At 33.3% G+C, this 25,262-nt stretch overlaps 1 protein-coding gene across 3 annotated transcripts; it reads left to right on the top strand.

The window, feature by feature from the left end:
* LOC119633055 (COPII coat assembly protein sec16) lies at positions 1–24,331 on the top strand. Of its 3 annotated transcripts, XM_038026257.1 has the most exons (4): positions 1–393; positions 22,860–23,052; positions 23,306–24,190; positions 24,249–24,331. In XM_038026257.1, the coding sequence occupies exons 2-3, from the start codon at positions 22,861–22,863 to the stop codon at positions 24,149–24,151; spliced, it is 1,038 nt and encodes a 345-aa protein (XP_037882185.1). In that variant the 5' UTR covers positions 1–393; position 22,860; the 3' UTR covers positions 24,152–24,190; positions 24,249–24,331. The 3 variants fall into 3 exon arrangements, with proteins under 3 accessions (XP_037882185.1, XP_037882187.1, XP_037882186.1); XM_038026259.1 differs by lacking the exon at positions 24,249–24,331 and having other exon boundaries at positions 23,324–24,210; XM_038026258.1 differs by lacking the exons at positions 1–393; positions 24,249–24,331 and adding an exon at positions 9,695–11,043 and having other exon boundaries at positions 23,306–24,222.
* The last annotated feature ends 931 nt before the right edge of the window (positions 24,332–25,262 follow it).

The following is a 25,262-nucleotide window of genomic DNA, read 5'->3' as shown; positions in this document are numbered from 1 at the left end:
AATCTCTTTACGTAAATCTCTCGCGATGTTGTGCGAATAGCAAAAAAAAAAAAAAATCGCAAAAATAAAACAAATCGAAACCAGTAACAACTACGAGTTTGCTATGTGTTGGCTTAGCTTAGACTACATCTAGAGTGCAATGCATCAAAACGGATTCAGTGCATGCGAAGACATTGGCGAACTGAAAACGTGTGCGTCTCTCTAACCGAATGTAAAATAAGAGATATATACAAAAAAATAAATAATTTATTAAAATGAAATTGTGTGCTTTTTATAATTAAGAAAAAATTATTAAAAATAAATTAGAAAATAAAGCAAAAACAAACTATTGGAATAAAGTAACCATTGTTTTCGTACAATATTTAAAGCAACAACAAAAAACGAAAATTAAAGGTAAGAAATGATTTATGAATAATAAAAAGCGAATAAATAAACAAAATTAAAAAAAAATAAAAAGGTGGACACAAATAAATTTTTATCAGCACATGTCACTATGCAAAATAAAAGGCTGAGTAGATAAAAAGAAATAAATAAATAAATAAGTAAATAAAAAAGGGCATATCATCGTCATGATGCGCTTCTTTCAATTTACGATCTCTCTTAGACGCTTGGCTGCCATAGCGTGGGTGGCGGAAGAATTACAATAAAGATTTGTGCGACGTTATATAAACGACATCGCTGCTATTCGAATTAGTTACGATTCAGAATAACTATGCTATTATATTTGATCCACGGTGGCTGTTTCGTGGTGGTTGCGGCTTAGCCAAAATCCCCGGATGGGCTTGCTTCCATGCTCGGATGCCTGATGCTTACAAACGCGGAGCTTTTAAGGTAGCTTTCGCTTTCACTAGAGCGGTGGGATATGTCCATGTACGTATCTCTATCTAGCACTCGGAGAATAATCATCCTCGAGGTGTTGAGTGTGTTTTTTTTGCAAATTCCGCCTGTTCTCGCACATTTTGTGGTTAAGCCTTCACGTACCCACGTTTAGCCCACGGAGACATTACACTCATGTGTGGATGTATATTAGTTTTATCACTGCGCTTGAAACGTTTGTACGTAACAATCTTTAAGGTCCATTGGTGAACGTGTGCATCGCCAAGACCACCAGTCCATCCTTCCGTTGAATTCGTTTTCTCCTCTTCTAGACGATTCGCTGTTCGTGTACATATACCTACGTCGACATGTTGCATTATCACGTCTGTGTATCCGTATTTTTATCTGTTCACCTGTTTCCTCATTCGTTTTCCAATCCATGTATCCTTACTTTCACTGGTTGAAACACCCGCCGATCCGCGTGGCGACTTAACTATCTATCAATTTATCCGCGTGCCACTCCTTCTACTCATCCACCGATATGTCTGTCAATTTACGCGATTTTCCGTCTAAGCATCCATCTGTCTACCAATTCATTTTTCTACCTTGCACTTACTGGTTTTTGGTTACGTGTTTTCAGGTGTAACATATAGTTTTCACATGAAATTGCAAGATTTTTATGCAAGCTTCATATGCATTAATTTTCATGACAATTTTTTTTTTTTATAACTTACCTAAGAGTAATACACATAACAGCTAAGAAATTAATGAGCCGAGAAACGAATTTGTGACACAACATGACTATACACAAAAATGATAATATTTATGTCGATTTAAAGAAGAATCAGCTACTGGTTCAGCAAACTTTTTTGCTAGAAGCTTTTGGATGGCTTCACTGTTATAAATCGTAAATTGAGAGTGCGGTTGCGGGAGAACTCCATCCGAGTATGTGGACTTGATAGAATCACTTTTTAACTACTTTGCTATGTGACAGGCCTCGCTGCGATCTTGCTCTGAATGCGATTCTTAGTATCACAGCAGCTGCTTTAGGTTTTGTTATGGTTGTCAAGGCAGTAATTTTTAAAACTATATCTCGATTTATCCGTGGATCACATTCTTTCCTTACTTGTCTATGAAATGAATAAAATTACTTTGTGTTCTTATGCCTAAAAAAAATAACAAAATTGTTTAACAAAATTTCATTAAAAAGATGGAAGAAGTTATTAATATTGCCCCGCCGCAACTTACTAAAGACGAGGTATTTGGCAGATGAGTTTTAGGTTTTCAAATAGATTCACTTATGTTCATCATTTTGTATTTCTTGAAATTAACTACAGTTGATCACATTGCGTTGGTGTATTTGCTGATGACTAGGGTAAGGATGCAAACAGTGTCTTAATGCATCTAAATCTTTCAGTCATTCACTGCACGCTCTTATCATCTTTCTCAAGGTTGACTAAGAATTCAGGAAACTTCAACCTTTCACTCTCTCTGAGATAATAAAAAAAAAAAAAAAAAACGTTAATCTTTCTTTTTCTTGTTTTGAAAATAATAAAAATATGAAACCTGCTCATAGATAGCAAATAGAATTTTAGATAGAAATTGAAATAATTCACGTCCTTATTGATTTGAAAAAAAAAAACTCAATAAATCGGTTAAGGTTTTATATTTAAAACAATAAACTTCTTAAATGTCATATGAACAGCTTTTTTACTTCGTTGACATTAAAACTGAAATAACAATGAAATCGAACACAAACTTTTTTTGCAGTCAATACAAATATAAAAATAAAAATAAGAAGGCTTTGCAGCACGCATAATATTAACACTTGTTATGCGAAGATTCTGTTAGGAACTCCGAGCTTATGTTAATGAAGTGTTTTCCACCAAATCACTTACTTTGCTGCAGTGTAAGGAAAATTTTCTTAGTATTGCTTAAGAAAGAGAAGTCACCGGCGAAAGAAAATAAATTGATTATCAGGCTCTTTATAAAATCCATAATGGTTCCATGACTTTGAAGGTGTGTTCATTATATTATTGAAACTAGAAAAGTGAAACCTATTTTGATAATTTGTTGAGTAATCACACGCTGATGGGATAGAAGGGCGGATAGATAAACGGACTGATGATTGGGCGGACGAACAGATGTGTGGACAAATAGATGGGCGGACAGTGAGACAGAGAGAGAGGAGGGGGAAGTTGGGATACACGGAAAAGCTAACGTGTAGATCGGCGAACGTGTAGAAATAAGAAAGAAATAAAATTAGCCGAAAAGCTTAGTTGTCTTGACATAATGCACAATCTCACGTTCATCAACCCGTCTTACGGCTGGACCAATGTTATTTCATATGTTAAAAACGAGCCTGACAATTTTAAAATAACAATCACCGGAAATTATTATTGAAATATTCCATTATTTATGGTGATGTTTTTCCCAGAATATTTCACTTATTTCACTTATTCTATTTGTAGAATTTAAAAGTAATTCTCAAACGAGAAACTAAAATATTTATAGCCCGAAATTTCTGTTAAATGATTGCAAATCGGGTATTGAATGCCCTCCTTCTGCACTTTCGAGCAGTTGAAGTCGCTTCTTCTTCGTTAATAAGCCTTCAACTGGTTCTTCGATATGTTTAAATTTATTATAATTGTTTTTTTAAATATTTATTCATTATTCAATTCCATTTCGTTAGCAGAAAACTAAAAAGACTTGTGAAAAGCAACAAAAATTGCGGGACAAGTTTTTGATAGTTTATGAAACTACTTTAAAAACTGGAACGCACTAAAATAGAATTCTGAAGTTCTTTATCTGTCATATACAAACTAATTTGGTAGGTTCTGTGCAGATGTTTAACAATTTTGTACCCTCGAGGATGTATTTTATAGCGCATACAAGTATGCCTCGACAATTCTATAAATTTTTTTTACTACACGATGGCTACTTGTAAGTGATAAGTAAAGATAAGCGATTCTTCTGTTTGTCGATTTGGGTGCATGTGCACTATGTGCTATCTATTTTTGTATCTACTGCAGAAGATGAAGGACACATTTACTTAGTAAGAACCAACTTTATATGTACCTGAGCATATCTATATGTCCATCTCCTATTGTTTTCTTTCTAACCATGGCTTAACATTTAGGATTGTGACTTGCGTAGAACTCTCTTGAAGATGGCGTTCCCCTAGTTGTTACTGTTGTAACTCTACTGCCTGTTTTTCTATGCGTGGCTGATAGCATCCTGATTACACTTTCATCGCTCAGCCTGCGATAATCCATTTCAATCAATTGACATTAGACTAGACGTGACAAGCAGCTGGAACTCTCCGCTTCCAAATAACAAAATATTGATATTTTTTGTGAAGTAACGAATCTATTGCTTAAAATGATAAACTTGATAAAAATAGAAAATCAATGTAATCGATTTCTGGCTTCGCTCGCATTTGTTCCGAGACCATGTGTACATAATTAATTGCAAAAAAGTCACACTCAGCTTGGATAAGGACAAACTCTGGATAACGACACACTCAAACCGACATAAAGCCGTTGAAAGCATAATTTTATTTACAAGCAAGTGTGTTTACATATTAGAATTTTTTTTAAATTTTGTTAATTATTTGTGAGAATTTTTAGAGGAAAAAAAAGTGAAACCTGTTTTCCACAATCTCTTATCAATTGAGGATTAATTTCAAGTTAGTTAAGACAAAGCCTGCTCTAAAATTTCTAATGCATGACAACTTCTCGATGAGTAATTGTTTCTAAGTGCTTTGTACATTGCATTGCAGTCCGTTATAAAAGTGACGCTTATGGCTCGATTGACGAAATAGTCCGTAGAAATTTCTGCGATTTTTACTTGAGCTGACAGGTATCTAAAATTTACCTTAAAATGAATGTAATTTTCTTATTATACTTGATTAACTTGCATTAAAGAAATATTTTGTTAGCCATGCTGACGAATATTGGAACATTTATAGTCAGTGATTAGTTACAGAGGCGTTAATTAGCACTTTATGTGTAACGTTGTGTCTCTCTTTTAAAGCAAACAAAGCTTAATTAAGAAAATAAAAATGAATGAGTTTTTTTCTTCTCTCTTTTGTGCAACAATTCGTTTGTTGTTTGTTGTGATTCAAATTGAATTTGTTTAAAATTTTTCCATTTTTTTTTTTTTTTTTTTGTTTTGTTTATTGTATTAGCGACATTTAATTAAACCACGAAAGTTTGCGAAAAGATAAACTTAAGATTTCGTTTAGTGTTAAGCAATCTTTGTTCGTATGTTAGTGTGAACACCTTCTCATACTAATGTTGATGTGATTGTTTTAACACTTATTTTAATTAGGTCATGGAACTAAGCATTTTCGATTACATATTATAATGTGTGGTCTATTAAGTTAATGTAAAAGTAGAGAGAGGCTCGGCTTTTTCATAAGTGCAACAATATCAATTACATTTTTCCATTTATTTTTCTAATCAACAAAACGCTAAAAATTGTAAGAAGTTATTTATTATTAAAAGATGTTTGATGTTTTGATTATTATGAGTCGTTCTTTTTTTTCGCAATTTTTAATAAACTGCAAGCAATGCATGGTTATAGGTTACAACGATATATACAAAATGAGATCCCCTTTAACCATTTAATGCATTTATGTATGTATTAATGTTGCAAATCACACAAATCATACTTTTCAAAACGCCGCACCATTCATACCCTTCACTATTTCATAGAAATCGTAGACAATGAGGTGAAAACATCACGCATCAGACACAAAGAAAAAATGAAAAACAAAATTATATCCAAAAATCAGCAAACAAAAAAAAAAAAACTTGTAAGTTGTGTTATAAACAAAAACTCAGTTTCAGCTATCAAACCGATCTATACCAACATATTACCAATAATAGCAAGAAAAAATACTAAAAAAAAAAAAAACAAAAAATGTTAAACCGATCGTAAGGAGAAAAAGTCGTGATCAGCCAGCTTTGCTCTGTTCATAGAGAATACATGCATTATTCAAATTTATAGGTGGCAGCAGGTCTAGCAAAGTTACCGTAAAACCATTTACGCTCTCGGGACAAAAAGCGTACAATAATAATCTGTCAATGTATATCTAAAGATAATAATAATACGAAAAGAAAACGAAGAAAAAGAAAATCAAAATGAAAATGAAGGGAAGCGACGCATACAAGCAACTGTTTATTATCTTTCCATTCTTACTCCTACTCACTAGGAAACGTAAATTTCATATCAAGGTTTGAAATATTTAAAAAAAAAAAAAGAAAAAAAAAACTTGTTCATTTACGCTTAATGAAAATTCTTTACTCTCATAAGGCGATTTTTTGTATCTAACACTAAAGGGTTTACTTGCATATTTAAGTAGGAAAGTCAAGTTTGTCGCTTAAGTCTTTTGCATAAATGAATTTTCGTTTTAAAAAGAGTTGTTATCATCAGTCATTACTGGATTTATAAAAATAAAAGCATTAAGTTATATTCAATCTTGTGTTTCCGGTTGTTATCTAATAAATTATATATGAAATTGCCAAGAAAGTATTTTCTATATACATATACATACATACTGACATGTGTACGTACGTACATGATACATACATATACACTAATACATTGTATTTCTATACACATTTAGTCTTTTGGTTCCTTGCGTTAGGGGGCAGAATTTCAAGTCGGAGTGCGCAAGTCAAACACATCCAAGATCACCTGTGCTGCTATTCCTCATCCTAGTGGCACCATTATTAAATATTCAAGTAGATTCTTACGCTTGTCTTTATTTCTTTATTGGGCCAAGCATTGTACCAGCATTACATACATCGCTCAGCTACGAAACGAAGGACGATCATGAAGAAGAAACTTTCCAAACATTATTTCGCCGCATTTCGCAAAGGTGGTAGAGACATGTTTCGCATTCGCAATACGATCGCTTGGTAAAAGCGACGAGATATTCCGATATATACCGTCAGCTTTTCAATGGCTATCACTTAGGTGGAATAAGTAATTCGTAACAGTGGTGTTTTTGCCGTCTTCTTTCTGTTGGGATATTGAATAAGTTCCCGCTATTTTCTGAGAAAGACTTTAACTGGTATAATAGAAAGAAGTAAATAAAATTGTGACTATTCCCACTGTCTTCAAGGTTTAGGCAATACCAAGCAACATCTTATCATCAGTGCTATCTATTTTTGTGACGATAATCAAAAATTGACTCCCTTCCTCAAAACCTCAAAAGATTAAGTAAGCTTTCTGCATGGAATCCATATTCTGGCTGAGAGATGGTAAAAATAGGATAGAAGAAGAAATTGAATAAAATATTTTGTTTTGTTTTTTTTATAAAATGCATTTAAGTTTACAGAAAACTTAGCAAAACTTATTCACATTCTCAATACAAATCTCACAGAAATGGAAGTTCTATTAAACCGGCATGTCTAACTTGATATCTCTGCTTCAAAACATATGATTTCTTGAATGTCAATAAAAGCAAAGTTCAATAAAACCATTCTCAAGAAAATCTCGTTATTATTACTCTTTTTATTAATTTAGTCAGGAGACTAAATTTTCGAGACTAAAATCTTAAAGCACTAAACACTGAAGCTCTCGAAGGCTATCGGCCTTATTGAAAACGCTTAATAACAAACAAGGAGACTAAGCTAACATAACAATGCAAGCCTTTCTCTGTTTTGAAGGACTTGTTTTCCATGAATTGTTATTCTTTATCGCATTCTATATAAAATGCACAGTACAAAAAATGAATTTGTATATAGACTTTAGTCCATTCCAAATAGAATTGCTGCAGCTCTGCAGCTGAGCAAACGATGCCAAGTTTTTGCTTTAGGCAAAAGTCAAAAAAGCTAATCGTAAAGAAGGACTACGGGTTTGTTCGTAAACTTTATATAAGTGAAACCAGGGTTTCTGTCACATTCGTTATCCGTATTCTAAATAGAGTACAACAACGAAACCACTAGTAACATCTTTTTTTCTTTTTACCCATAAAGAAAAAACTTGGCATCACTTTTAAATTTTGAAGAAGCTATAGAGAACTCTTTCAAATCAATGTAGAATATGAAATTTCTAGTAACATTTTTGTATAGAACGCGATAAAACAAAACACTTTATAAGAAAGCAAGCCGTGTTCCCTAATCGTTATGTATGCAAATATGGCAACCTTGCTAACAGGTTTAAAAATAGAATAGCTAATATTTCGTTCCCCTTCATTTCGCTCTTAGGTTATTAACACGTTGTTAGTTTTTACATTTAATAAAACGTTCGATCAAATAAATTCATAATGAAAATTTAATAATGTATAGGTGTAAACAACAAATATGGCCGCAAAATATGTATTTTTATTGAAAAGTACTTTCATTCGACACTTTTTTCTTTAATAATTCCTCAGGCGATTTCCTCCTTATGTGTAATGCGGTGACAGTCAGAAAGAAGTGAGGAAAGGTGAAAAGATCAAAAATGACCGCAGTCTTGCGGTTTTACCAATTGAACACTCTCTACGCCTACGACAAGTGTATTCTATCGCACTGCGATTTGAACCTGTGAACACTGCCTTCGTGATCTTTGATTACTCGGTCATACATATGATAATATAAAATAGACTAGGGTTAGAAAATCGAGTCACTGCCAAATGGTAAAATTTTAAGTCAGTATTTTTACTATCAGTACCGTAAGCAGATCGAGTCCTTGCAAAAGCATTTCATACGGTTTTGCTTGCTGTGTTTGCCCTGGAATTCTAACATCCGCTTTGCACCGTATAGGAATCGTTTAGTGCTTATATAGTTGGCCATTCCTGAAAACAAACGAGTTACGGTAAATACGTTTTTCGTTCGTAAGCTTTTGAATAGCATATCTGATTCCGAATACTTGATATCCAAAATATAGTTAAATGTTCCGCAACGAATGTCTAGACATTTTCCAATCCTAAATATAAACAGTGTAATGAGACCTATAACTAAATTGACTTTGGCGTAAGCGCTTCTGCCATTAAACAGGTAAAGACTTTGTAAGGAAAACCATATTCGTTCTGGTTGGTGATCGTCCTGGATTTGTGATATCTGTTTATTTAGGATTCTTGTTAGGAATCTACAATAGTGTCAAGTGATTGTTCAGAAGACAAGAAAGGTCACCTCGTAGGAATTTTATTTAAAGCAAAGCTGTAAAAAAGAGAAACATAAAGAAATGTAAAAACAAGTCTTCACCCAAATCATTAAAAACCCACACGATTCGTTTTCAATAATTCAAAGTTAAGTTGTGCAATACGAGTTCAAACGCACGCTTAACTCTCACTTAGTTGCTATTAGCGAAAACAAACTTTAATTAAGTAAGAAAAACAGCAAAACAAAAAAAATGTACTCGTATGTGTAAGCATTTATATATCTTTTCGTCTAACTGACTTCTCTCTCTCTCTCTCTAAGCCATATTAAATCATAATCCCGCCAAAGAAGTATTTGTGATGTAATCAACAAGAGATCGAATTAAATATTTGCGAAAAAAAGATTGGCCTACAGCGACAAAACACAGACAAAAAAAAAAAAAAAAAAAAAAAAATAGACACGCACACAACAACGCTTAGCAACATTAGTTATATGTAGAGTGTGGCTTTAAAAGCATAATCAGTAATACATACGCAGCGTTTAGTAGAAGAAAAAACAAGTTTTCTTCTAAAATCCTCGAGCGTAGAAATAATTTGCATTGACTTCAAAAATAGATAAAAAGTATTTATTAAGGATTTTTGTTGTTCAAGTTATTCTGCGTGAAACGCAATAAAATTCAAGTCAAGTCAATAAATAAAAAACACAAAAAAAAAAAACGCAAATAAAAAAATGAAAAATAACATGAAAAGTAAATAAATAAATGAAAAGAAATAATAATGCAATAAATACTATGTCACTAGAGCGAATGTTATCCGAATGAATTCAAATTATATAACCAAAAGCTGACCAAGTCGTCTGGTCTAATGCGGAGTGGCCAAGACAAGCTTAAAGCGTAGTTAGGTAAATATATCACACATCAAGAAAGATGTAAAAGTTGAAAAAAGTTAAAAAAAAAAAAATGTTGACGAGTCTTAGGTCATCGTTAGTCTACCTTATATTCATTCGCTCGTCGAATTTCCGAAAGTTTTTTTCATACCCTACGCCACTTGTAAGGTGCACGGGTATATTAAATTTGTGCGGATGTATGCAACACCCAAACGGAATTGAGATAGAGTCATGCGTTACTATACCAGTCGATTCAAGATCCCATTCTCAATCGATCTGAACTTGGCTGTCCATCCGTCATGTATCCTTGTATCCGATCTACAGGTCGCAATTTTTGAGATACATTCATGAAATTTGGAGCACCGACAGGTTTTCGTTCAAGAGCGAATGCTATCAAAAATTGTTCGGATCGAACTACTTTATCAACCATTTCCCATATAATGCCGTTATATAATAACAACTTTTTCAAGTAAAGTGGTGAAGGGTGTTTAATGATGGGCGTTGGCTTGCTGTTGTTTTTTTTTTATTTTTTACTTTTTTTAAAACGAAAGTATAATGAGATGAGTAAGTCATTAATGGCTCTTCCGTTAGATAATATGTTGTTAGCATTAATCATTGTTTTAATATGAAAAAAAAAGAAAAAAAATTTGATTGAGTTGCTTGAAAACGGTCAGTTTTGTAAGATTCACACGTAACACAATGATTATAACATATTTTATGCAATTCAGGCAAAAACAAAGAAAACCCAAAGCCGAAGAGGGTTTATATGTCATTGACTTTAAAAAAAAAAAAAAAAAAAAAATAAATAAATAAATAAAAAACACAGCTTTTGACACCGCGTTAATGTTAATATGTTTCGATTTGTTTTCTTTTCCTTTTTTTTTGGTTTTTTCGTTTGTTTTCCTACTGACGACGACGATGACGATGATGATGATCTTTGATAAAAATGATTGATGATTGGAGTAAAACATCAAAAGTGTTTTGCTATTTCTGCGGAACAACACCTACACAATTAACCATAACAAGCGAACAACAAGAGCAACTATTGCTGCAACCTTTTTAACAACATTTGTGCGCAGAGTTTTTATTGAAAGGTTTTCATGAACTAACGGCATATTTGCTTTAGCATTAAATCCGATAGATATCAATTTTGTTTAGTTTGTTAGCTACCGTTAAGTTTAACTTTTGTGCTTTTGATTTAAGCAACTGATAATGACATACATACCTAAGCCTGTAGGCACTAGCCGAGGTATGATTTAGTTACTTAGTACTTTAGTTGGTAGTGTAGTTTTAAAAGTAAATAAAACGCCTTTTATATCGATTTGTACTTTTTTTCCTTTTTTTTCTTTTTTTGTTTTTTTTTATACACAGCTGGTGAGAAATTTTCTGTTTTTGGTTAAAAAAATGTTTCCCAAAGCGACTTAAGCAAAAAACTTGCGTGTCTTTCTTTTTAATTGTTTAGTTTTATTTTTTTTAATTGAAAAATTTTTGCAATTTTTTTTCATAGACTTTGATTTTTCTTTTTGTACAAATCTATGTCAATAATTTGATGTTAGCGTTAATTCGTGATCAAAACAAAAAACTAAATTAAAAGAAACACTTTAACTTGATAAAGAGCTGCGCTCTGATCATAGTGAAACAAGTCTTTAAATAAATGGCAAAACTATCAGTAAATTGAAAAATGCATATAGAAAAGGCGAAAACAAAAACAAAAACAAAAAACGAACTATTATCGTTAATAACATATTCGCTTATATTCGTAAGACAAAATGCGTAATATCTGGTTAAACTGCTGAAATGTATTTTTTTGGTCTCAATGCATTAAGGAATTGGTAACGCAGCATGCATACTGTTTTCTAGGCAAGCGTTTTGGGAGTGTATGTCAAAAGTGCAGCAACCGTGTCAGTGCAAAATATACATAATGGCCAAAGACACTTTTCATTGCATTTGCTCTTGCTGTTGCTGCTGCTGCGGTTGCTGTTGCCTTACGAATACTTAGGCCTGTTATTTAAAAATGTAATTTGGTGTGTTTGATTTGCTCTGTAAATTGAAGGACTTTATGGACTTACGCATATAAACAATTTTTCAAAATATATTTATATAGGTGTGTATGTGTGTGTGTGTGTGTGTTTATATGTGTATGTGTTTAACCACACCTATAGTATTTTTTGTTTGGTCTTTAAGATGTGTGTTAACATTTGATAATTAACTGCTCTGAATAAAAAAACATATACACACAAACACATATATATGTATATATAAATATATGCATATATATGCATGCATAGGACCCAAACTTTACGCTAAAAGCCTATGAGCATTCTTTGCAGACATTTATTCAAATCAAGCTTACCTATTAACACACATACATACATACACAAACAACAGCACACGGCACATGCATGCGTCTGTCCCTCTATTCACATTCACTAAGTGGTGTTAAAAGTAATAATAAACAGTCGGTAGCAGCACATGGATCTCGTGTGAAATGCGTGTTTATCTCCTTTTTTATAAAACAAAAAAAAAAACAAAAAAAATTATTTTGCAATTGAAAGTTTGTGATTTTATACGCTCGTCTCCCTGCCTCTATACGTAACTTCCCCCTCCCCATCTCTCTCTCTCTCTCCCTCTCTTCTCCAATTCTCTCGCAATCGTTCAATGTTTACCTTTTCTATATAAATGACATGTAATTAAAAACTAGTTCGTTTGGTTAAAAAAATATTTCACTTATTTCTGTTATTGTTTAATAACAATTTTTCGCTTTGGAGATATTTCGGAGATAAATTTATTGGAATTGAAAAGTAACCTAAAAATAATGCTGACATATATAGACTGATGCATACAAAGTTATTCATACATGTGTAGTGTTTGTAGATATGTGTCAGCGTTTTAATTAAGCCTATAACCGTTAAGTGAACATTGCTTATCATGTCAATGATTTTATATTTCCTGCGCTTAATCGATTTACGAAATTATATTTTTAAGTAGTTATGCAATTTTTTATTTTTTTTTTTTTTTTTTTTTTTATAAAATAAAATATATAAAGAAACCTACGCGTATCAGTCTGATTAGATGAGGGTGTGCAATTGTTCTTTTGTATTGGTGTAAGTATGTAAGCAGATATCGTTTGCTTTAACCTATAACAAGAATAATGACGAAGGCTTTAATAGAAGCTGAGCTAGTTGTTCCCTAAATCAATTTGCATGAGTTTGAAAAGTGATAGGCTGGAACTATTCAAAAGAGATCATGAAAAAGCCTGGAAAACCCTTTTTTTTGTACAACGACGATCTAACGTGGAATTTACTAAGAGTTTGATTTCCTTCATCAGACCTATCAGTTTTTTATGCTTGCCTACAGTCTTACTTCGCTAAATTTATCCTACTGTGCTGTAGCATCGATGTTAATTATCGGAAAAAATATCGCTCATATATAAATTCTCACTCTTGCTGACCACTTTACTGGTCTGCAATCGCCTACCCTTAGTGTCTGGACAAAGAAAAAAGGGTTAAATGAAAACCGTTACCCTCATGCGAACATCTTTGAATTTTGCTTCCATTAATTCGCATTATTCGCTAGGAAAGTGACTTATGTAACCAGATGGCTCTTTTTACAAGAAAATTGGTATTTTCCGGACCTCCATTAATATTGCGTCCCAGCTACAAATTATTTCTCCGGGTAACTATGTTCCATCCATGTAAATAAGGGTAACAATCTTAACTACACTCATGCGATTCATTTTGTTCCTGATTTCCTAACATCTCTTTGGAACTCAGAATTTCGCTTCTATTCGCTTATGTTAAAACCTTTACTATAATAGAGCGTTGTCAGCGCTCCGTCTGCCAAAAATAGGAGAAGAAAGCAGAATTGAATTTCCCGAGATTCTGACTCAAAGTAGATATCACAACCATCCCTGGTGTACATCGTATGGTTTGTTAGGTGGCAGATCTGGTTAACTTGTGCTAAGTCTGCATACGAATGCAGGTATAAGTGTGGTTCCCTGAACGAAGAATGATTTTGGTTCTCACAGTAGTTATGGCCCAGCTTCAGTCGCAATTTTGCCGCTAGCATGAGTTAAGCAATGGCTTGGCAGACGTCCTATAGAGGAGCAATGGTTCAATGACTTGTACACTTAATGAAACTGTAATTGTAAATGAAATAAACTCTATTCAGATAAGGAGCTTCATGTTGAAAACTAAGAGAGGATTTTTGAATGCGAACGTTAAGGTCTTTAAGCAACGGATACTAGGATTATATACATATACCCAAAGAGGTAAAAAGTACTTATCTCATTTCATTGAGTTATCCCACTTAATGTAAACGAATAAATTGATTCTCCGATGGGATTTTTTTTTATTGGTAACCGAAATATGTCAACTATTTATGCAACATACGGAAGAGAATGCTAGAGATTGTTCATTAACCAAACGAGTGCCCTCAAGATAGCAGTAATGGACAAGCATGATTAGAAGAAGCTCATGAATTTGATTTGAGGAAATACAAATACAAATACAAAACCATGCGATATTTATTGCTTTTTGTTGAAATGTTCGTACATTCGCGCTTGAATAATAAAATGCGAGTGAAAGCACACTTTTACACTATATAATACGTAATTTACCATCAATAACATTATAAATTAGTTTTATTGTTCATAATATTTCCGAATGTAAAAATTATGATCTCTAAGCCTTTTATTTATTATTCATTACCCGTAATTAAATTTACGAAAGCAAAGTGTCAAAATTATTGCCCAAATGGTTTATAAACAATAAAACTACATACATCAATTATAAGGTACAGGGTTTGGTGTTTTTCTTTTAGCATTTGTTAAGAATATTGTTGCGATGACAATTATTAGTGTAACTCAGTTTTATATTTTATAATGTTTTAATCAACTTGTTTTTCTTTTTCATATCTCGATATACCCAATCGTGTTGACGAATTTAATTCCGATGGCAAAGCCATGTGGTGCAGTCAAATTTTTTTTTTTTTTTTTTTGCATTTTTCCCTTAACAATCTTCTTGATATGGATATCAAGTAGAAGGACTTCAAGAGTAGAATGGACTGTGCAAAGGTAAATGAGAACAGGACAAGTAATAAGTCGTTAAAAGAAATCATTTGAATAAAGCTTTCAGACCATAAATAATTTGAGTTGTGATAGACGAAAATGCAAAAAATAGTTTGTAAAAAAATACGAATTTTTTCAACATAATTTTGAGTAAAAAGTAAAAAATTATACAAAAAAAATGTTTTTAAAAGTAGCTTTTATTGAAATGAACTAAGAGAGATGGGAAATAGATTTTGTTTCAGTGTAGGAAAAATCGAATTTTTTATTTCTTCTCCTTTCTAAATTATTAAATGCTCCAAGGGATAGGTGGATTGACCAACTTAGACGACCACATCGACTTCGAATTTAATATGCTTTCTGAGGTTTCTGAGGCATTTTTTTTTTTTTCTTGGGTGTTGCAATCGTTTTGACATACGGAAGAGAGAATTTGAAAATGCTTACCCGAGGAGTTACAATAGTTTCCATCTCTTTTCTACGTCTGCGTCTAACGTAAATTCTTAATTTTCGCAGCAAGTAGTAAGATTAGCTAGTTATTTGTTATTGACACGAAAATGTGGGTGTGGTATGTTTAATTTCTTTTCTTACTAGTCCAGTTGCCTTCCTTCCCCCTTCTTCATCCTCAATTTCCTTTTCTCTTGAATTGTCTATGAACATTTCCTATAATATTATCGTCCTTTATTTTTGCATCTACGACAAGCATAGCAATTAATTATAGGAGGCCTTAATGGATTCGAGGAAGGAATGTGTCCCCATCCTCGGATAATGGGAGCAGTATAATTTCCTAAAATACAACTCCGTCCATCGTCAGTTGTCATCGCACTCTCGATTGACATTTTTCGATATCATTATGATTAACATTAGATTACCCATAAGGGAATAAAGTTGAGGTATTTCAATAAATTCGAGCGAATCTTTAGATTTCCCACAAGGTTGGACTTACTCAAACATCCCTCAAGCTACATATCTTTTAAAAGTCTTACCATATACAAAACTACAACCCCTTGGTTTTTTTTTTCTTTTGACGAACGCTGTCACAACGAGCCAAAGGCTATTCCCAGTTTAAATCGTACTTTTTGATATGCTAAGCAAAGGTTTAACATGGAACCTTAGAAGTAAAAGAGCAACAAATTTTTCAAGAAAATAGATGAGAGTGTTACAGGTCTGGTGTTTTTCCACAATTAAAAGATAGTTATTAACCAATTGAACCAAAATTTGGAGACATCATAATCTAACATCACGAAAAGTGAAGGGAAATGAAACATAGATGGACTTCTAATTAGTAACTGCAAACCCGCGACCTCTTTACACTTTTCTTTTCCTTCTTGCATTGGACTATGTTTAACAAAAATTGTTTACTAAATCAGTTGACCAGAAATAATTCCTTGTTTTATCTGTTGCCTGGAGCAGCAGCTTCCAATGTTGCCAATTTGTACCTTTCTAAAAAATTTATGCAATTTTTTTTTTTTTTAATTTTTTTTCTTTTTTGTTTACTACAAATTTTAGATTAATTCGTATTTGTCAAAAATTTTCAATAAGTATTTCATTTAAGCATTACATGGGTATGCGTCAGTACGCACATAGAGTTCAATTATTCGATAGCAAAAAAAAAAAATAAAATGAATTGGTTTTGATTTGCGCGGCCTTATATGGGGGAAGTTAAAGTTAAAGTGAAACGCCGAGACTTGCAATACATCCATTAAACAGTAACAGAAAAGACAATTTCATAAATTCAACGCTTAACAGCCAGGCACCCGTGTCTGTGTGTTCGCTCTCTTGTACAGAAATCATATCAGACCACGCTACGAAGTTACATAACATAAATTGTGCGTTAATATGCTGCTTTAAGTAAACATGCATGCATTGGAGAGTGAGTGTTTGTAGTTCTTATATAGATAGATACATAAACACTTTTACATATCTATTGCATACACAAATGCATGTATATATGGAATTGTATGTACATTTTTATTAGATTGTTTTATGAAGGCCTTCAAATTATATGTTATTGACTTGACATTTCTACTTTGTTTTAAGAATCTGACCTGATTTTTGTCAAACAGCAGACATTAAAAAAAAAAAAAAAATCATTTTCAAGAAGTTTTGTTGCATTTTTTCAAAATTTTAATTTTATAAAAGAGAAAATGAAAAAAAATATCATACCACGCTGGTCTTTGAAGACATGATGAAGGATTAAAGACAAATAGAAGAAATAGAAACCAAAATAAAAGTATTTGTCGACGTTCGCGAAGAACTTTAATGATTGTTGTTACAATTAAAAGAACATTAATGGTCTATGTAAATAAGAAACGTATCTATGCACTCGCAGGTGGTGTTCGTGGCATATTTCATGTTAACCTTAAACTTGTTGACTTTGTTGTTGTTCTTTCGCGTAAAGAAGATATTTTTGTTTGTTGCAATTAATTCTTCTTATTCGCCCGATGATTTATATGTCAATAAATGATTTAAGTAATTTATTTAGCATTGCATTCCGCGTGCATACTTTAAGGTTTTTTTTTTTTCGTTTTTTTTTTTTTTTTTTTTTTTTTGAAAATATCTTCATTATAAATATATCATTTTGACATTTGAATAAGAAATATGCAAACCTTTTATTAAGTAATAAATTTTAAATTAGCCAAAAAATTAAATTTTTTACTGAATAAGCAAAAACGCTATGGTATATGGCGCACCATTATATATCCTCCATTATTTAGCTTGCAACAGTTATTCACACAAACGATTTTTTGAAAATAACCTGCCATATGGAAAATGGGGGAAAAAGTGCAGCAGTCCGTATCATTATCAATGGCGGTCGCTTTTGGGCCAAAGCATATCGGTGCACCGAATTTCATCAAAATAACTCGAAAATTGTGGTCTATAAGTTGAGCGCAAGAAAACAAGACGGACAGACGAACGGACAAGCTTAGAGTGTTTCAGAACGTTGACTCTATCGCAAATCCTTCTTATCAACAGATTTTTTGACAAAATCATCTTTTTCATATACTAGAGGTTTGCAAAAGTTTAGATTAGCGTCTTCTACGGGCAAAAATGATAAACTAAAAAGGGAAAGGGGAAGTATTTTCGGAAAGGCGCGAAACTTTGAATAAAACATTTCCCTGATATTATAAAATAGATTAATGTAAAAACAAATTCAAGCGATGAATTAATTATTCAACATAACCTCCAAAGAGTCTCTAAAGTTAAGGTTGAAATGAAATTATTTGACTTAATCTCTATAAATAGAATTATTTTCAATAATCTTTTTGATGAGCTTAACTTTCTCTGGTCTACAGTAGTAACAAACCATGTGTCGATTTTGTATGTAATTCAATTACTAATGAAAGCTATACCGATTGGTCAACTAGTAGGCCTTCAATTAATTCGAAGCATGATGCTGCTAAATCGTGACTCGTTACGAATAGTGCGCATATAAATGATCATGATGCAGGGTAGGCAAAACAATGTATGTTTGAGGAGGTGTAGCGTCATATGATTTGCACCAAACAAAAGCAACAGCCGTTAATGAACGCTGTCAGCAACAACTTAGCCAAAACTGTTTCTGATAAGGTTTGGCCGCATGTGATGTAGCCATCGCTTGTAGAAACGTTCCCACCCCTGGAAACCGGATGATGTTACACTCTCAACAGTATTTACCAGGCATTCTGCTTAATACTGAACTCGATTCATGATTCATTGCATGTTCGGTCAGAGTTGCTATTCTTATGACAATATTCGACAGTTGGGCTTTTCTATGGATAGTTGCAAAAGACCATTCCTGCTGTCCACACGGAACTCATATCATGCCTGTAGTGGCAGTAGTGGCTTGTGATGAGAGCAATATTTTAAATCAAATAAAAAGAGTTCGTTAAATTTTATTAAAAATTCATTAGAAACTCGTTGCGCTACGCGAAAGAGTATTTCAATATGTGGTCTAATAGAAGAATGGCGGTATCAATTACGTTTTCACTAAGGTTGGCTTTTAGGGCAAAATATATCAATGCGTATGAAATTTCATTGAAATATCGTCAAAATTGAGACTTGTAGAAATTCCCGAAGTGCTAGGGCATAACGAAATATAGAATGCCGGGGTTTTGCACGGAATCCTAATTCGTATCAAAACTCAAAGCATTTCTAATAGGTCTCAGCGCTCTTCGACTTAATACTACAATGGATATGATATTCGAACTATTAAATAAAGTTCCACTGGACTTGTGGTACGAGGCATTCAAATACATTTTGTGCATTTTTTGATAAAATTTAAACTTGTTCCAAGGATTAATAATCAAACTATTCTCCATCACTCTCTATAGTCTAATTAGTTGGATATTCTGCGGATGTCCTTTATGTAGAAACTTCATGGTTCAGATGTGAAGTAATCACAAACGCCAACGTTTAAGTTATATGTACCGAAAATCTTGGAAAAAAGCAATTCCTCATAGACGTTTCGTAAAACAATTAATTTCAATACACGAAACTTATTATGTACGCACTGGAGCTAACTAACATGAAATCAAGATCTTACCAATATATTAAAAAGATTCTAATACACCTCATCCCAAGGAGTAGCTATGCAAACAGGCAGACAGATTGGCACGCAGTCATTGAGATAGACGAACAGTTAGATAGATAGGCAGATAGGCGTAGCGTTTATGTTTTATATGCTTGTTAAACGTAGACACTCCTACGTAATAATTGATCTGGTTACGGAACTTATTTTGGATCAAAACGAAAGGTATGAATTAAAAAATAGACTTTGTTGTTATGTCTAAAACTTTATGGATCTCGGCATTAAGCGACATACAACAGACATATAAACAGATTTACACGGACATAGAAAGCTTCTCTTATTTTGGCGATTGTTGGCAAACTCATGAACCAGTTGAGCTTATAAAGGCATAGTTTATTATTTTTTATACGTCTTTATACAATTGTAAGCGTAACTCGATTGACAGACAAAAAGGTAGACAAACAGGCAGGCAGGCAGTTAAATCGATTTTGCTGTTCATTTATTGCCGTTTGACATGCTTAATACATTTCATGTGCGGTTTAGTAGTTAAGATTAGCTCGCTCGAAGGCAAATATTTTTTTATATCCATCACCTTAGAATGGAGGTATATTAAGTTTGTCAAAACGTTTGCAACACCCAGAAAGAAGCCTTAAACATCTTTGATCAGAATCAAATTCTCAATCGATTTAAGCATTTTCGTCTGTCCCTCTGTCCGTCTGTTCGTCTGTTCGTCTTTGCAATATCTATAGCAAACATTCTTGAAAGCGTTGCAAGCTCTTGTGCACAGGCACAATAAGAATTGTCACGTAGACTCTACACTTTATTCTGGACATGTGCATAAAAGAGTCGATCATACCTGAATATAATTTCCTTACTTACTTAATTTCTACATGTTTTACGTTACTTTATTTAATTTTAATTTATTTCATTTATTTATCTTGTTTTTTTAATGAATTTTTTTCTTCTTTTGCTTTTTTGCTTTAAACTTCAGAAAGAAATGAGGTAACAATTGTTATTTTATTATTGTCGTGACATGCTTTCGAATGCTTTCGAATGTTTCGCGCTCCATAGATAGGGTGGCTGTGATTTAGTGAACCGGTTCCTGACTCTAAAGTATTTACTTTTCATTAAATACTCGCTCGTATATATATAAATGAGATTATATAAATAAGATATTGTCACAAGTGTAGATAAGATCAAAACAAAAAAAAAAAAACAAAAACAAAATATATATACAAATTTTTTTTTTCTTTCATTTCTGCTTACTCTGCTTTGACATTTTTAATGATATTCTTTAATATGCTTAATAGCATCAATTACGCGCTTCTGTGTTGAGTTTTGTTTCTTTTTTTTTGGTTTCAGCAAATTAACAAATTAACCTATCAACGAATTGTTAATAATCATAAGCTACAATCATTCACACACACACACACACACACATATGCATTATCAAGTGTTAAGGTGAGGTTTATAACGATTACTGATCGTTAATGCATGTAATTGAAATAAATTGTCGAAAATTATCAATGGACAGAAAGAAGGACAGGGAAGGAAACATAGACAGAGAGAGAATCAGAGAGAGAGAGAGAGAGAGAGAGAGAGAGAGAGAGAGAGAGAGATAGAGAGGGAAAGAGAGGTAATGAAACATTACATTTTGTTTAACAATATCGAAGCGTACTTATTACATCGAATGCATTTGCTCATTGGAAATATATAAACTGAAAACCTTTATGAATGAATTTCATAATGACGATAATAATAATAATAATAATAATAATAAATATTAGCAAAATATTAAAAGTAAAACAATTGAAGCTTTAAATAAAATTAATTGACTACAAATGTTAAAGACACAAGAATACTTGAATACAATGTTTTATCTCTCACATTAATTCTATTCATTTGCTCTAGCTATCATGACTTTAATAATATGAATATTTGTTTTTTATTTAAATTAAATATCTTTCATATATCCGCAGTTAATGGTTAAACGATCGCTTGTGCCTTATATGGCCAAGTTTTCAGTTTCATTTTATTGGCTCATTGAACTTGACTTGATTGACATTTGTTGTATAAGTTGGAATGTGTGTACGGTTATATATATATATATATATATACATATATTAGATTATAAGTAGACCATTTCTTAACTAAAATAGCTAACGTAACGTTTAACATTTGCGTTAAGGAGTGGAAGCTGCGGCTACTGCTGATCTTATTAAACTAAGTCAGTTAAGCCACCAGTGCTAGTTGCCTTTTTTCATAAGCATTAAGCGTGTACGCGAATAATTGTCATTTGCTTTACATTATAAAACGTTATTTTTCTATAATTATGAGCGTACAAATCAATAAGGAAAACAAATGCTTACATACACAAATGCATGTAAATACGTATAGATTTTTATCCATGACATTGTTAGACATACACACTGAAGAGATCGAGTCGCTTTCAATGAAATGCTTTTTTCTTTTTTTTTTTCTTTTTTGCATGCACGAATAATAAAAAAATTCGTTCGTGTGTGCGCATGTTTGTGTTGATATGTTTTTGAGGTTATTGGATAATTTACTACTAATTAACAACGAATGCACGATGATATATTTTCTTATATGAATATTTATAAAATAAAAGACTTAAGCAACAAACTTTTCAAACTCAACGTTCAAGCGAGCTTTCAGACGCATTTGCAAAAAATACTTTTTGTGTAAAAATAAAGTCATTAATAACATAAACACATTATGCATACGGAAGAAAATCAATTCAAAAAACCCATAAAAATATTAAAAAAGGCCAAGCCGAACCTTCAAATACCGTACGTCATATATCTTGATACAATTCTTTATTTATTTTTCTTGACAAAAGTATTCTCTGTGCTCATATAAAAGCATATTCTTGATGTTCGACGATAAAATATGGACGTCGTATAGAGATGCGTGTCAAAAAGTAGCCTTAAATGATCCAAATTTGTTTCTAAGTCAAACTGCTATTCTCATCGTAGAATTATGGAAATTCGATTTTTTTCCGACATACAGGCTTACTTTTCGTGAGAACGCCGATATGGCACGTAAAACAAAAGATAGGCCAACGTGGTCCAAATTTGTTACTTTTTCAGTGGTCACAAAAGCGGTTCGATTTAATCGATTTTCAATAGGGTTTCATTTTGCCTCAAAATATGTCGGTATAGAAAGTAGTCTCAAAACGTGCGACCTGTGCATTGAGCACAAAGTTATATGGGCAGGCAACAGACAGACAGGCAGATATAATTAAGTCGATCCAGAAACAATCGGCTGATGGACTCAGCTTAATATTCTCTGGGTATTACGTACATACTTACAAGCTTTATACACCCTTTATCACAAGTAGTGTAATGAGAAAAAAATAAAGCAAAAAGTTCACGAAAGAACTTTAGGAAATAATTAATAATAAATCTTGAAAAAATGCATAAATAAATATAAAATAAATTAAAAGAAAAAAGTTTTCATTTCCTCATTACAGCATGTCGCCATTACTATTGACGTTCTTAACCTTCGCCACGCTAACAGTGACATATATTGCCCCATTTACTGAAGCTGGTTTCGGTAATGGTTATTCTTATCAAAAGCCAGCGTCTTCAGGTTCTGGAGGTCATCACTTTGCAACATTACCTACTGTACGACCTCTGCCGCCTGTACCTGATTTACCAGCTTTGGTGAGTTTTATTGTTGCAATACGATAGTTGGTGGCGGAATTAAGGCTGGCTGTTGCGGAAATGAAATTTGACTTGACTCCAGTTCTACATTAGAGCATAGAAATATAGATGCACTACGCCGGCACGGGATTTCAATATCAGAGTCTATTATTAGTTTTTAAAATTCGCTAAATGGAAGGCACGACACAATTTTTGAAACCGCCACCGATTGTCGTTTATTTTTATATCAATACCACGGATGATTTTTTTAAAGAAATTTTTCTCTCCTAAGCCTACACCAGGTCCCACCTCAAAAATAATAACACAAAGCTTATTGCAATTGCATCCGGCAGCATCTCCGGCGAAACTAATAACTACGCAATACTTGCCTCCCAGAGCGAGTTATCCTCGAGTGGAACAAAATTATCAAGCACCAAATTTGTTGCCGCCATCAATATTTCCTCCGCTGCATTCCTTAGCGCCCTCTGCCCCAACAGCGCCATCTGCTCTATCGGCAGCCCCGATATACTCAGGCCCAGCTAATCGGGCGCCGCAAACGTTTACCCCGACCGCACCTACCAATTTCGCTGCGCAAGCACCGTCAACCGCAGCCGCTCCACCTTTGCGTATACCTTTCGGTAAAACGGCTGTTATTAGTTTCCCTCAACTACCGTCAGGTGGCAGCGGTGTTAGCCCTACAGGGGATGTGGATTTCTACGAAGTTAATGGTCGCCAGTTGAAACAGTATGCTGTCGTGGAAATAATTGATAATGATATTGAGCAAAATTCTCAGCTCCCCTTTGCCCATGCACCGTTCTTCGATGGCTACCGAGCTCGTCAATTCGATCCGCTTTTGTCACGCCAGCAGCAACAACGCTCTTCAATAGCCGTCTCTAATCCGGGTGATGCGGTTGCCTTAGGCTCAGGCGGCTTAGGTTTTATACGTCTGGCCAACGGTAATGTTTATTTAGGCTCGGGTTCTCTGGGCTATATAAGCAGTCAACAGCATTCGCAGAGTTTAACAGAAGCTCGCACACGTTCCGGAGCTCCACAACCCGATGCTTTACATTTCGGCCATGGTCCTTTAGGCGGTACTCCAATAACCATACGGATCAAATGAGACTTTTTCGTATAGAGTATGTGAGAAATAAGTGTTCTTGTATGTATATTTGATTTTTTGTAAAATATATTATAAAATAACATGAAAGCGTTTTTAGTTTTATTTTTCAATTTATTTCTGTACAACATGCTTGAATGCTGCACAAAACGAAAGCAAATAAACGTACGCTGTATATACAAAGAAAACAATTTTTTTTCCATAATTGAATTGCATTAAATGCTTGACGACATATGGAGCAATTACTTGCATTACGTCCTCAGGGACAACCAGTACGTTCTATCTATATTTAAATTTGAATCTAAGAAATATTCAGATTATTTGATGCAAGCACATAACCTTACCCTACATAAGTAAATTGAAACCCTTTTATATGCCCCAAGAGTTATGAATTATATTCGGTTTGTTAAGACGTTTACGACACATCTATTCTGTACTTTTCTGCCGTAAACTTGCACCCCTCTAGAAGAAACATTAGAAAGTCTTGTAACCAGATTGGTATCGAAAACAGGGCGACTCGGTCGAACTGCAGGCCCACAGTACAACGTCTCCGTTTCCAAAGTGGGAAAAATAATTTTTTTATTCGCTACACATAAACTACAATACCTGTATGGAATTGGCAAAATGGCCACTCCCATCCGATGTTGTAGAGTATTAAAATTTAATTTTTTCTTTGGAATATTTCAACAGACCCACTCGTCCTCTTGATCAGTAAAGCATTCTAAAGAAGAAGATTTTCCCATACATTGCATGGACTTTCATATACTTCTGCACAAAGATGCGAAAACTCGCCGATGCCCTCTTTACGTTCTATGGTATCAAAATTTCGTTTTCTTCGAATTCCTTTCGAAGATGAAGATACTGGCTAAAGAAGCTTCGCCTAAAACACTTTACCACCTTTCAACAATATTTGTTCCCAACTTGGACCTTTCAGTAACACGTGTTCATATAAGTTTGATTCGTATAACACATGTTAAAAGAGACTCGTATAACACGGTGAAAGAATGGGACAGAAATGAGTATTGATAAATTTTCATAAGTGCCTCTCTCCCTCTTTCTGTATCTATCTATCTATCTATCTCTATCTCTCTCTCGCCAGCTTTTATTATTCCAC

The sequence above is a fragment of the Glossina fuscipes genome, unplaced genomic scaffold, assembly GCF_014805625.2.
Source record: "Glossina fuscipes isolate IAEA_lab_2018 unplaced genomic scaffold, Yale_Gfus_2 2, whole genome shotgun sequence".
Taxonomy (NCBI): domain Eukaryota; kingdom Metazoa; phylum Arthropoda; class Insecta; order Diptera; family Glossinidae; genus Glossina; species Glossina fuscipes.
This window is presented reverse-complemented; position numbering and strand designations above follow the sequence as displayed.